The sequence below is a fragment of the Salvelinus alpinus genome, chromosome 6, assembly GCF_045679555.1.
Source record: "Salvelinus alpinus chromosome 6, SLU_Salpinus.1, whole genome shotgun sequence".
Lineage (NCBI taxonomy): Eukaryota > Metazoa > Chordata > Actinopteri > Salmoniformes > Salmonidae > Salvelinus > Salvelinus alpinus.
Window position 1 is genome coordinate 62763490 of NC_092091.1, and position 14211 is coordinate 62777700.

General features: G+C 45.2%; 1 protein-coding gene across 1 annotated transcript; it reads left to right on the forward strand.

Annotated features, from left to right (window-relative positions):
* The first annotated feature begins 1625 nt into the window (after positions 1 to 1625).
* LOC139577668 (uncharacterized) lies at positions 1626 to 13816 on the forward strand. The gene is made up of 7 exons (XM_071404827.1): positions 1626 to 2538; positions 2908 to 3038; positions 3239 to 3400; positions 9353 to 9508; positions 9886 to 9997; positions 10228 to 10355; positions 11007 to 13816. The coding sequence occupies exons 1-7, from the start codon at positions 2250 to 2252 to the stop codon at positions 11934 to 11936; spliced, it is 1908 nt and encodes a 635-aa protein (XP_071260928.1). The 5' UTR covers positions 1626 to 2249; the 3' UTR covers positions 11937 to 13816.
* The last annotated feature ends 395 nt before the right edge of the window (positions 13817 to 14211 follow it).

Here is a 14211-nt window from a genome sequence, read left to right on the forward strand (position 1 = left end):
ATAAAGTAATGTTTCTGTGTGTACGGCAAGGAGTTTCTTCTATAAACCTTTATGCTTTTCTGTACAATATTTGTTTGCAGTCTGCAGTTCAAGAAGACCTGCTGGTATCCAGTGTTACTGGTGGGAGAGACAGGACCTCTGAGTTGGCTGGTCACAAACCCTGGACCCGGATCAGAACCATGGATCAGTAGCAATCGCCTTTCCTTCCCGAGTCGGAACCAGGACCCAACCGCGTGGGACAGAGACTCCACCAGAACCTTTGGACTGAACAACCTCAGTCCTGGTGGTCAGACAGAGCCTCCAGTCAGAGATCCAGTCGCCAGCCCAGACCCTAATCTTCACAGTCTCAATGCAGGGATGAACAGGTCCTGGGGCAGATAGAGAGCAGGTCACCCTGGTATTCAGCCTTCACAGAGCGAGGTGGGAGTCTAACAGGAAGTCTGTCTTCTCTCTCAGGATATCATCTAATGCCTGGTGACTGGATTCATAGAAAGCCTGGTCCTGGATCTAGCCTTACTCAGTTACCTCAGGGTTACGCCACCAATACAGATGGGCCAGGATGGGCGTTCACCACGAAAGGTACCTAGCCTATAAAACAGCACACAATCCCAACAACACCCAAACAATGGCTTGAGGGAGCTCAAAAACGAACCACCTGAGGGTGGTGGCACGTGCTTCTACCTCCTCCAGTGTCATTGGGTCACAACGTGGGAGGGCGAGCATTAGGACGGATGGCGACAAGTCATACGCTTGCCATACGTGTGGGAACCGATTCGCTAGCACAAACTATTTGACGGAACACCAGGAGAGGGCATTCATACCAAGGAGAGGGCATTTAAGTGCAAACTATGTTACAAGAGCTTTTTCTTCCTGAGTAGCCTTATCAGACATAGGAGTGTCCACAATGGGGAAATAGACAAGTTGTCTGTTTCTCTCTTTTATTAAAAGGTTTTTATTCAGGTCACTTTTCCGCCAATCAGGTTCGGTGGCGCTTCCCGAGAGCGTTCTGACAGGTTGGTGCATTCACCCATCTAGGCTTCAAGAAAGGCTGCTGGGGGGCCGGCGGCGCTGTAGGGGCAACCGGGGCTTCCACAGGGGGGCTAGGAGTTTCTTGGAGCTACTCGCCTAGCTTTCGGCCACGGGCTGCTGCTCTCACCCGGCATGAAGAAGGCGGAGGTCGGCTGTTTGGGAGCCGACGCACCACAGGAAAGAGGCAGCTGCTTCTTTTCCTACCCTGACTTCATGAGACGCCCCGTTGTCTTTCTCATGGTGTCGCCGAAGAGGCCCTTTTCAGAGATGGGTGCATTGAGCAAAGGAGTCTTTTCTGTCTCCTGGATGGAAGTCATGGAGAGCCAGAGGTGGGTCTGCGTCATGACCAATGCAGCCATCACTTGGCCAGCGCAGACTACCAACACTTGAGTGATGTGGAGAGCAGAGCTGGTGAAACGTGCCACCTCTGCAATGCCAGCCTCTATTGCGGATCATCATTCTCCCAAGTCATCCTATAATAATGTGACCACATATGCTCCAAGCAGGCCCAGTTATTCAAGCTTAATGTGCGCTCTGCCTTCTTTCTGATCTGAGCGGCTAATCGTTGCGCACCTAGAACCCATAACGCTTCAATAGCCCAAGGGTGAGGGATTCGACTGGGAGCCACCCAGTGAATAGGCCTGAAGAGAGAGATCCAGAGAGGAGTTTTACCAAGGTTGGATTTCTTGCGTTTATAGCCATGGTGATCAATTGCACTGATGGAGCAGAAATAACAGAAGATAGATGTGATAGTTGCAGCAGCAGAGAAATATTAAGGCGTGAGAGATTTTAGTGCAGAAGATCTACAGGGAGTTTTGAGAGAAGGGGTTCCATCCTCCCAGGACTGATGTAGGATCTCTTGGGGCCAAAGTAATGGGATGGGTGGTGGTTTTCGGGGATAGTGTATAGGTACAGGGTTGGTCCATTAATATTTAACTTTTTTGTGACCAAAATGCGCAATCCGCATTCCGACCTGTGAAAGGCAGCAATGGGGAACACATCGTCTTGTCTGCCGGAAATTCACACAAAGAAGTAGTAAACGGAAATGAATCGTGCACAGGAACAGTTTCAACGTTAGCGTTTTGTTATTTAGACGTTAATTAACACCCTGGAACTGAACATATCACATACTTACCCCAGAGTAGTGTTTAATTCGCGTTGAACACAGGACTTGGTTGATAGATGTTATCTAGGTAATGCTAGCTATCTAGCCGCTAAGAATGGCTAACTGTAACGTAATGGTTTTCCACACTCAAATAGCCTCCGTTATGGAGGTGCTAGCGAATGCAGCCGTGGCAGAGATCTGTAAACTCGTAGACGACGACCATGCAGTGTTTCGTTTGGAAATAACTCAAAGCCAGAAAGAAAACAGGGCATTGCGGAGGAGACTACAGCAACTGGAACTGAAGGTGGCACGGGAGCGCGCAGAGAGGACAATACGAGAGCGCGTCCTTGCCAGTCGTCCCAATAGTGTCAAGATCCTCGACCGATACAGAGGAATGGCAAGAGGTACATTTTGCACAAGGCCCGTTCCCTTCTGCGCATGTGTTAAGCACACACTGCATGGTTAACCAGAGTTGGGTCTTGGTCAGTTTTTGGATTGTATTCAATAATTCCCCTGATTACTTCGCAATCTTGCACAAAGACACAATATCATATTCTTGATTTACTGCATTTCCGATCACTTATTGAAAACAATATGATGAATGGAACATAATCGATCTATGAATAGTTTTGTGACTTGTTACCTTACATGTGACGTGTTACCATATATCCTTGCCAATTGTAGACCGTGTCAAATACTTTACAATATAGTGTTGAGCATTGACAACACAGTACCTAACCTAAGCACCTATTTTCCCCCAACCACTCTCTCAGGTGAAGGACATCTCACTGGAGGCCACAGGAGTTTTGTGAAGCCAGCGAGACACAATACATGGAGAGATGACCAACCAATCACTGTTGATGAGGGGAGTGGAACCTCAACCCAGCACGTTATCGTTATAGAGGTTAGTGTCATAGTGTAACATATAAATTACAGTGCATCTAATGTGGCCCGTTTATTTCAGGAAGGCTCCCCTCAGCTATTTACTTGCTTACATGTACATCTTCATGTATCTGCCATAGTGGAACTTGTTAGACTTCCCAACAACATTGTTATCCAATTCAACTCATGTACCGGTAATAACCACCCCTCTTCTTGTGTCAGTCTACAGATGCAGAGGCTGCAGGTCCTGGGGTGAAGCAGGAGAGGTCTGAAGGAGAGGACCCACGGCACAGCAGAGACATCCAGACTGGAGCGCACCCTGTAGCCACAGAAGACCCCACCACCACCCCAGCACTGCCCAGGACCAGACACAGCATCACGGAGGTCAGTGGAACGCCGAACGCCGTCCTCAAGACAGAGACTATAACGGGGCTGAGGCAACTGGGCTATCCTCCTGCTCCCCGCTCAAAGTATTTACTTTATAGTAACCCGAGCCCGAGGATGGTTCTGTCCCATCGGGGTTTAGGTGACTCGTTACTGACTGGCAATGATCCGTCCTGTTCATACGCTACGGAGACAGAGATGATTCCTGGTGACATGCCTGTGGGCTTAGATACACAGACTAATCCAATGAGGGGGGACTGGAACCAGTACAGTAGTAGTGTATATTCTGAAGGGTGCCTAGATAAGAAAGGAGAGGGCCTGGTTGTAGATGAGGTGAAAGTGGAGGGCGACGTTCCTCTGACATGGAATGCAGAGTCTAACTTAGGAGAAGGACACTCGCAGGTCAACACCAGTGACTTCTGGGATTACAGGGAAAGCTTAGAGACAAATACAAACTTCGCAACCCACCCCCCTTTACACGCGCTTAGGGATCGCGACTCAGTGTCCACAACTATGGCACCTTCCGATTCACACGTCCGTGTCCTTTTTGATCAGGTATTGAACTCAAACGACAGTGCTAGATCCCAGTCCCAGGGAGGGAGAGCCACATCAGGCAATAGTAAAGAGAAACGGTTCCTCTGCATGTTCTGTAACAAAGGCTTCAGCAGCCCCCAGAAGGTTGAGATTCACCAGAGGGTCCACACGGGAGAGAAACCCTACAGCTGTACCCAGTGTCAAATGCGCTTCGCCCAGGCTTGCAACCTGAAGAGGCACCAGAGGGTCCACAAAAAGAGAGAAATTCTACAGCTTCCCCCAGTGTGAGAAGAGGTTCTCCCACCAGCACCAGCTGAATATGCATCTGAATGTCCTCACCGGTATAGGTTATAACGCCTGTACATAGGACTGTTATTGTGTTCGTATTAACACCACACCGGCGGATTGCAGTCAAATTCCACATGACCGTTGAGTCACGGTATCTAGGCTACTCCAAAACTGTGCTCTATAAATGAACGGTGCTGATGAGTGTTAGTAGGCTATCAAACTTGCTTACGGCTGTCAAGTTGCTAATGGCCTGGTACTCAGCGCTCTAGTGTCCCTCTAATCACTTTGACATAAAAGCCATCAAATTGCATTAATGACTTGATGATTTAATTTGAATAATCTGCAGAGTTCACAATAGCAGAAAAAAACGTGTTGCATTCTGAAAACGCAGGTGTACTGACCATGACATTCAATTTCCACGTTTTTATATTTAAATAGACTCGCTGCTTTTATCCGAAATGTTTCATCCATTTTATTATGCTAATTACATTTCCGCGGGGGCGCAGACATTGACTCTAGAGGTTAACTGGTTAGGACAGCTTATGAGGTCTCCTAAGTATCTGTTGAGTATGTGGGACTTTTATTACTAGAGGCTTCATGCATAGCTTTTATTTTTACCCTTAAGACTAGGAGTATATTGTTTTGATACCTAAAGGGGTGTCAAAATTCAGAATCAAATAGCTAAATTATCCATAGTATGACCATCTTAAAACAATTCCATATGTCAGCTTTGAACCCTCCCCTAACAACGGTATAGACTTACAGGGGTTAACTGTTACATTAACCAATACACTGTTAACTAGCAGCATATTTTATTAGCATTTTAGCTAATGCATTTGGAGTTTCCTTTTCATCAGATGGTAAATTAGCCCCATTTCATATATTAGATCAGTAAGATTCCCTACTGTTGGTGTGTCCAATTGTGAGTGCATCTGTCATTTCAACGGAACATTGTGGTTACACTAATGAAGAATTAAATCAAATACATTTGATTCAGAATGAATTAATGATGCGTGTCAAGAGCTGGTCATTTATCCAACCCACCTATTATTGCGTTCGTATTTCATCAACACTGTCCAGTACAAGCATATTAATTAAGGCTATACTATTGTTCAGATAATATAATAATTGTATGTGATTTATAACGACATAAGATAAAGGGAACTACATTTTAACATAGCATCCTCTTGAACTGACCTGTATTTTCCTGCATTCTAGACAAGATGACTGAGTGGAACCATGTATTAAATGCCAGTTTGTTTAGTTAGAACGCAGGTGAAATCTATTTAAATGCATATTTTTGCATCCAGACATAAAACGACTGTTACATATTGTGTTTGTACTGTGTAGGCTATACGATGTTCAGAAATGCCTATTTCATTACTTCCATTCAACTACTTAATTTTGTTCCCCAAGACACTTTATGAGAATAGCATTGAATAAAAATATAAATGCAACATGCAACAATTTCAAAATGTTTACATAGTTAGTTAATATTGTCAATTTAAATAAATTAGGCGTTAAATATGGATTTCACATGACTGGGAATACAGATATGCATCAGATACCTTAAAAAAAAGGTTAGCTGCGTGGATCAGAACCAGTCAGTATCTGGTGTGACCACCATTTGCCTCATGCAGCGCGATACATCTCCTTCGCAGAGTTGATCAGGCTGTTGATTGTGGCCTGTGGACCCACTCCTCTTCAATGGCTGTGCGAAGTTGCTGGGTATTGGCGGGAATTGGATTACGCTGTCGTACACGTCGATCCAAAGCATCCCAAACATACATGCCCAATGGGTGACACATCTGGTGAGTATGCTGGCCATGGAAGAACTGGAACATTTTCAGCTTCCAGGAATTGTGTACAGATCCTTGCGACATGAAACATGAGGTGATGGCGGTGGATGAATGGCATGACAATGGGCCTCAGGATCTCGTCACGGTATCTTTGTGCATTCAAATTGCCATTGATAAAATGCAATTGTGTTTGTTGTCCGTAGCTTATGCCTGCCCATACCATAACCCCACCGCCACCATGGGGCACTCTGTTCATAACGTTGACATCAGCAAACCGCTCACCCACACGACACCATACACGCTGTCTGCCATCTGCCCGTTACAGTTGAAACCTGGATTCATCCGTGAAGAGCACACCTCCAGCGTTTGTGCAGAAGTTTGTGCAGAAGTTCTTCGGTTGTGAAAACCCAAAGTTTCATTAGCTGTCCGTGTGGCTGGACGATGCCGCGGATTAATAAGCCAGATTTGGAGGTCCTGGGCACGTGGTCTGCGGTTGTGAGGACAGTTGGACGTACTGCCAAATTCTCTAAAGCGATGTTGGCTGCGGCTTATGGTAGAGAAATGAACATTCAATTCTCTGGTGGACATTCCTGCAGTCAACATGCCAATTGCATGCTCCCACAAAACGTGCAGCCTCTGTGGCATTGTGTTGTGTGACAACTGCACATTTTAGTGTCCTTTTGTCACCAGCACAAGGTACACCTATGTAATGATCATGCTGTTTAATCAGATTCTTAAAATGCCACACCTGTCAGGTGGATGGATTATCTTGGCAAAGGAGAAATGCTCACTAACAGGGATGTAAACAAATTTGTGCTCAAAGTTCATTTGAGGTTAATAAGCTTTTTGTGCAAATGGCACATTTCTGTGGTCCTTAATTTCAGCTCATGACAGAGGACCAACACTTTATATTGCTTTTATATTTTTGTACAGTGTAGTTCATCATGCAGATTTTTAGTTGAGACTTACACTGCATGACCAAAGGTCGAACATCTCATTCCACAATCATGGGCATTAATATGGAGTTGGTCTCCACTTTGCAGCTATAACAGCTTCCACTATTCTGAGAAGGCTTTCCACTAGATATTGGAACATTGCTGCAGGGACTTGCTTCCATTCAGCCACGAGGATTAGTGAGGTCGGGCACCGATGTTGGGCGATTAGGCCTGGCTTGCAGTTGGCATTCCAATTCATCCCATAGGTGTTCAATGGGGTTCAGGTCAGGGCTCTGAGCAGGCCAGTCAAGTTCTTCCACACCGATCTCAACAAACTATTTCTGTATGGGCCTCGCTTTGTGCAGAGTCAGGCGTTGTCATGCTGAAACAGGAAAGGGCCCTATCCAAACAGTTGCCACAAGAGGTGGAAGCATAATCGTCTAGAATGTCATTGAATGCTGTAGCGTTAATATTTCCCTTCACTGGAACTAAGGGGCCTAGCCCAAACCATGAAAAACAGCCCCAGACCATTATTCCTCCTCCACCAAACTTTACAGTTGGCACTATACATTGGGGCAGGTAGCGTTCTCCTGGCATCCACCAAATCCAGATTCGTCTGTCAGACTGCCAGATGGTGAAGCGTGATTCATCACTCCAGAGAACGTGTTTCCGCTGCTCCAGAATCCAATGGCGGCGAGCTTTACACCACTCCAGCCGACACTTGGCATTGCCCATGGTGATCTTAGGCTTGTGTGCGGCTGCTGGGCCATGGAAACCAACCATTGAAGTTCCAAGAACACAGTGTCCTCCATCATTCTTTCATAGAAAAAGTTTGGAACCACCAAGACTCTTCCTAGAGCTGGCCGCCCGGCCAAACTGAGCAATCAGGGAAGTGACCAAGAACCCGATGGTCACTAACAGAGCTCCAGAGTTCCTCTGTGGAGATGAGAGATAATTTCAGAACGACAACCATCTCTGCCAATCAGACCTTTATGGTAGAGTGGCCAGACGGAAGCCGCTCCTCAGTAAAACAGGCACATGACAGCCCGCTTGGAGGACTCTCATGAGAAACAAGATTCTCTGGTCTGATGAAACCAAGATTTAACTCTTTGGCCTGAATGCCAAGCGTCACGTCTGGAGGAAACCTGGCACCATCCCAACGGTGAAGCATGGTGGTAGCACCATCATGCTGTGGGGATGTTTTTCAGCGGCAGGGACTGGGAGACTAGTCAGGATCGAGGGAAAGATGAACGGAGCAAAGTACAGAGATATCCTTGAAAACCTGCTCCAGGGCCTCAGACTGGGGCGAAGATTCACCTTCCAACAGGACAACAACCCTAAGCACACAGCCAAGATAACGCAGGAGTGGTTTCGGGACAAGTCTTTGAACGTCCTTGAGTGGCCCAGCCAGAGCCCGGACTTGATCCCGATCAAACATCTCTGGAGAGACCTAAAAATAGCTGTGCAGCGACACTCCCCATCCAACCTGACAGAGCTTGAGAGGATCTGCAAAGAAGAATGGGAGAAACTCCCCAAATACAGGTGTGCCAAGCTTGTAGCGTCATACCCAAGAAGACTCAAGGCTGTAATCGCTGCCAAAGGTGCTTCAACTAAGTATTGAGTAAAGAGTCTGAATACTTATGTAAATGTGATATTTCCATAAAAAAACATCTTTGTACTGTGTGTATGTATATATAAACTCAACAAAAAAAGAAACGTCCCTTTTTCAGGACCCTGTCTTTTAAAGATAATTCGTAAAAATCCAAATAACTTCACAGATCTTCATTGTAAAGGGTTTAAACACTGTTTCCCATGCTTGTTCAATGAACCATAAACAATTAATGAACATCTGGGACCTGTTGGATCGGAGGGTGAGGGCTAAGGCCATTTCCCCCAGAAATGTCCGGGAACTTGCAAGTGCCTTGGGGGAAGAGTGGGGTAACATCTCACAGCAAGATCTGGCAAATCTGGTTCAGTCCATGAGGAGGAGATGCACTGCAGTACTTAATGCAGCTGGTGGCCACACCAGATACTGACAGTTACTTTTGACCCCCCCCCCCCCCCTCCTTTGTTCAGAGACACATTATTCCATTTATGTTAGTCACAAGTCTGTGGAACTTGTTCAGTTTGTCTCAGCTGTTAAGGTGGTATTTACACATGTTAAGTTTGCTGAAAATTAACACAGTTGACAGTGAGGATGTTTCTTTTTTTGCAGAATTTATATAATTTTATTTTTTTACTGACAAATAAAATCAATCAATCATGTCCACCATGATGGCTTTAACAACGATTAAGTCAATCAGTAACTACAGTATAGGAATCAAATGTAGTGGGGATGGGTAAACACTGAGGGGGTGTATGTCTGTGTGATCTGTATCACCTGTCTCTTCCAAGAGGAGGAGGGTCCAGAGTTACTGCTGATGGAGGGGTGTGAGGAGGGTCTGGGTAACCCTGAGGGGACCATGGTCATGGAGGACAACCAGTCTACACCTCCCCCTGAACTCACAGAGGAACCAGCTGAGCAGCACAGGACTACACACAGTCTCACTGAGGTGAGCCCATTGTAAACTACTGTGGTATTAGGGCCCGTATCCACAAAGCCTCTCTGAGTAGGAGTGCTGATCTTGGATTAGTTTTGCATTTTAAATCATAATGAATAAGACTATATAGACAGGTGAGGACCTGATCCTCGATCAGCACTTTTACTCTGAGACTCTTCGTGGATACGGGCCCAGGTCTTGATTACATTTGTGTGGAACCATGCCTTTGAATTATCAAACCATTAAATAGTATCAAGTGATCAAATCAACTAACATGTTTGCATAGTACTCATAGCAATCCCTCATTACCCAATCAGAAGATGCTCCATAGCAGGGTGCTCATATCAGATTTCTTGATCCAACATCCTCTCACTCTGTATCTCTTACAGTCAGCAGACATGGAGGATGGGAAGCCTGATCTGCTGCTGGTCAAAGAGGAGACAATAGAAGACGGACCAGAGAGCATTGATCTGCTGAGTGGACTAAAGATGGGGGAGCAAGGTAAGGGAGAAATAAATATAGCCTACATACAGTAATAGATCTTCAATGGGAGTAGTGATACACTTGGCTGTTTTTTCTTAATTCATAAAATGAATTCAATACAACTTATGTTTACATACAAAAACACACATTATAATGTATGAACTTCACCAGGTAATTGACTGAAAAAACTCCATATGTAGAGTTCTCTACCATGTTTGTAAAGTATATTTTCTAACCTCTTCCTGCAGGTGGTTGGCTGGAGGCTAATAGAGGAGACTGGGCGACCATCTTGGATTCCCAGACCCAGACGGATGCAGCCAAGGGCCCAGGGGACAACATCACTGAGCAGGCCACAACCAGAGGCGATTTGGTGGAGGTCAGTGGATGGGAAAGTGTCCTCAACGCTGGGCTGGGGGGGGGCTCCAGAGTGGCGCAGGCTGTGTTGCAGCCGGCCAAGACGGGGAGACCCATTTGGTCCAGCGTAGTCCCAATTAGGGGAGGGTGTGGCCGGCCGTATTGTCCTTGTCCCATCGCTCTCTAGCGACTCCTGTGGCGGGCCGGGCGCATGGACGCTGACACAGTCGCCAGGTGTACGGTGTTTCCTCCGACACATTGGTGTGGCTGGTTTCCGGGTATGCGGGCATTGTGTCGAGAAGCAGTGCGGCTTGGTTGGGTTGTCTTTCGGAGGACGCACGGCTCTCGACCTTCGCCTCTCCCGAGTCCGTACGGGACTTGCAGCGATGAGACAAGACTGTAACTACCAATTGGATACCACGAAATTGGGGAGAAAAAGGGGTAAAACTACAAAAAAATTGAAAAATAAATAAAATACCAAATCAACACATATTTTTTTTTTAAATAAGAAACTCCGATGGCGCCATATTGTTAGGTACTTGAATCACAGTGTTAGGGATGGGCTTGACTGTGGTAAACATTTTGTCATGTTTCTGTGTGTACAGCAAAGAGTTTGTTTTATAGAAATATATATAAACTTTTAAATGCTCTTCTGTTCAATTTGTGTCTACAGTCTGCAGTCCATGAGGACCTGCTGATATCCGGTGTTGCTGGTAGGAGAGACTGGATCTCTGAGGTGACTGGTCACAAACCCTTGCCCCGGATCAGGACACTGGATCAAGAGCCGTCACGGTTCCTTCTTGAGTCGGAACCAGGACCCAACCCCGAGGGACAGAGACTCCACCACCACACAGAAGACAACCAGTGGACAGGTGGACTGAACAACCTCAGTCCTGGTGGTCATCAGAGAGACAGAGGCTCCAGTCAGGTATCCAATCTGCAGCCCAGACCATTCTCTTCACAGTCTCAGTGCAGGGATGTAGCAGGGCCTGGGGCTGATAGAGATAGACCCTCCTGTTCCTATGATACAAACACCACAGTATCCATGATGAACAGAGCAGGTTACCCTGGGCTTCAGCCTTCACAGAGAGCGGTGGGAGACGCCCCTGGTGGTAGTCTATCAGCAAGTCTGTCTTCTCCTTCAGGGTCTCGTCTAAAGCCTGGTGACTGGGTTCATAGACAGCCTGGACCTGGGTCTAGCTTTCCTGGTCATGGTTACCCCACGAATACAGACAGGGTCAGGATGGGCATTCATCACAAGAGGTACCTAACCTATAACAATCCCAACAACACCCAAACAACGGCTAGAGATCGAGGGATCTCAAAGACTCACCACCTGAGGGTGGTGGCTCCTGCTTCTACCTCCTCTGGTGTCATTGGGTCACAACGTGAGTGGCCGAGCGTTAGGACGGACGCCGACAAGCCCTACTCCTGCCCCACGTGTGGGAAGTGCTTCGCTAGGGCAAACTATTTGAAGGAGCACCAGACCGTTCACACCAAGGAGAGGCCCTTCAAGTGCAAACTATGTTACAAGAGCTTCTCTTTCCTGACTAACCTTACCAGACATAAGAGTGTCCACAACGGAAAGAGCAGTGTGGCTTAAGATGTACACAGGGGATATCTGGGAACCTTTCTTTAGCTGACATATTATAGTTATCGTGTGAAGTGTCTTGGGATGAGAGGGTAATTAATCACATACCCCTCAACCCTTTGTTAACTGTAAATACCTGTTTTCAGACAGTAAACCTGGGCTAGAACAAGGACAGTTGAATATTTACCTTACTGAGGTGATGTAGATGGGATAAAGTCGTTCTATTATTATCTACTCTATTCTTACTATCACACTGTTCTTTCTAAACAAGTCTGCCCTCAGTTTGAAAGATACTGATCATAGGAGATTGATGTGTAATCAGTGGTGGGAAAAGTACCCAACAATCCTACTTGAGTAAAAGTAAAGATACCTTAATAGAAAATGACTCAAGTAAAAGTCACCCAGTAAAATTCTACTTAAGTAAACAAGTATTTGGTTTAAAATATATTAAGTATCAAAAGTACAAGTATAAATCACTTCAAATTCCTTATATTAAGCAAACCAGATGGCACCATTTTCTTGTTTTATTTATTTACGGAAAGCCGCGGGCACAGTGTGTTTAGTGAGTCCGCCAGATTAGAGGGAGTAGGGATGACCAGGGATGTTCTCTTGATAAGTGCATTGATTTGACTATTTTCCTGTCATGCTAAGCATTCAAAATGTAACAAGTACTTTTGGATGTCAAGGAAAATGTATGGAGTACAAAGTACAATATTATCTTGAGGAATGTAGTGAAGTAATATTAGTTAAATATAAATAATAAAGTACAGATACCCCAAAAAACTACTTTACACCACTTTGTGTAATTTAATAAGCAGTACTTTATTTCAATGAACGGGCATCCCTATTTAATTTAACAATACCCTTTGAGCTATGACGGCAACCAATATCCCTTCTCTCATGTTAAGGTTTTAATATGTCTGTCCTATATCTAGGAGATATGATTTTTTTGTACACATATTTAACCCTTTTTTGCAGCCACAAAACTACTTCCATAAATGTTTTTAACCGGTACCGGGTTACCTTAAGACATGTCCCGTGACACTTGTGGGGGTCGTAGAACAAAACTAATCTCCCCTTTCTACAGTTGGGTCATATCAGTTTGTAGCCCAAACGGTTTGGACGCTACAGACAGAAGTTGGCACCGACTTCAGACGAGTCTCATGAGGCAAAACGGAGAACACCTCCGTGTTCGTCAGAGCCTCCTCTTTCCCTAGACTGGTCATATTAGTTTGTCGGACAATCCGTTTTCATGAAAAGACAGATTTTTGGGATGTCTCCTGGTCTGACAAACAGCACTGTAGCTTTCCACGGCAGATGCGGAAAGCCGACATAGGCAGATTGACACACATCCAATGCCAAAAAACATCTCTCTACCTTAAACAGACTGATTTTGATAGGGATTTGTGTATTATGTTAATTAGATTGGCGCACAGGTGCATCAATCGACTCGGCAGTGATTTGATCATTTGAAGGCATGGTCCCACACTTAAGACAGAGGATCCCCATGGCAGCAGCTACTCTTCCTGGTGTCCAAACACACCAAAGCACCCACATTACATGTAAAACAACAGATAAAACAGTGAACTATGTTTGTACTGAATGAGCTAAAGATAAAACAGTACATCATATAACATCCCTACACCACCACATATCCACAACATGTTTAATACCACCATACAACAATATCACAATGTGTGCGTATGCATGTGTCTGTACCTTTGTGTGTGTCTTCACTGTCCCTGTTGTTCCATAAGGTGTATTTTTACCTGCTTTTTAAATCTGATTCTACTGCTTGCATCAGTTACCATTCATGTCAATGCGGAGATACAGTTGAAGTCAGAAGTTTACATACACTTATGTTGGAGTCAATAAAACTCATTTTTCAACCACTCCACAAATTTCTTGTTAACAAACTATAGTTTTGGCAAGTCGGTTAGGACATCTACTTTGTGTATGACAAGTAATTTTTCCAACAATTGTTTACAGACAGATTAATTCACTGTATCAACAATTCCAGTGGGTCAGAAGTTTACATGCACTAAATTGACTGTGCCTTTAAACAGCTTGGAAAATTCCAGAAAATGTCATGGCTTTAGAAGCTTCTGATAGGCTAATTGACATCATTTGAGTCAATTGGGGGTGTACCTGTGGATGTATTTCCAGGCCTACCTTCAAACTCAGTGCCTCTTTGCTTGGCATCTTGGGAAAATCAAAGGAAATCAGCCAAGACCTCAGAAAAAAAATTGTAGACCTCCACAAGTCTGGTTCATCCTTGGGAGAAATT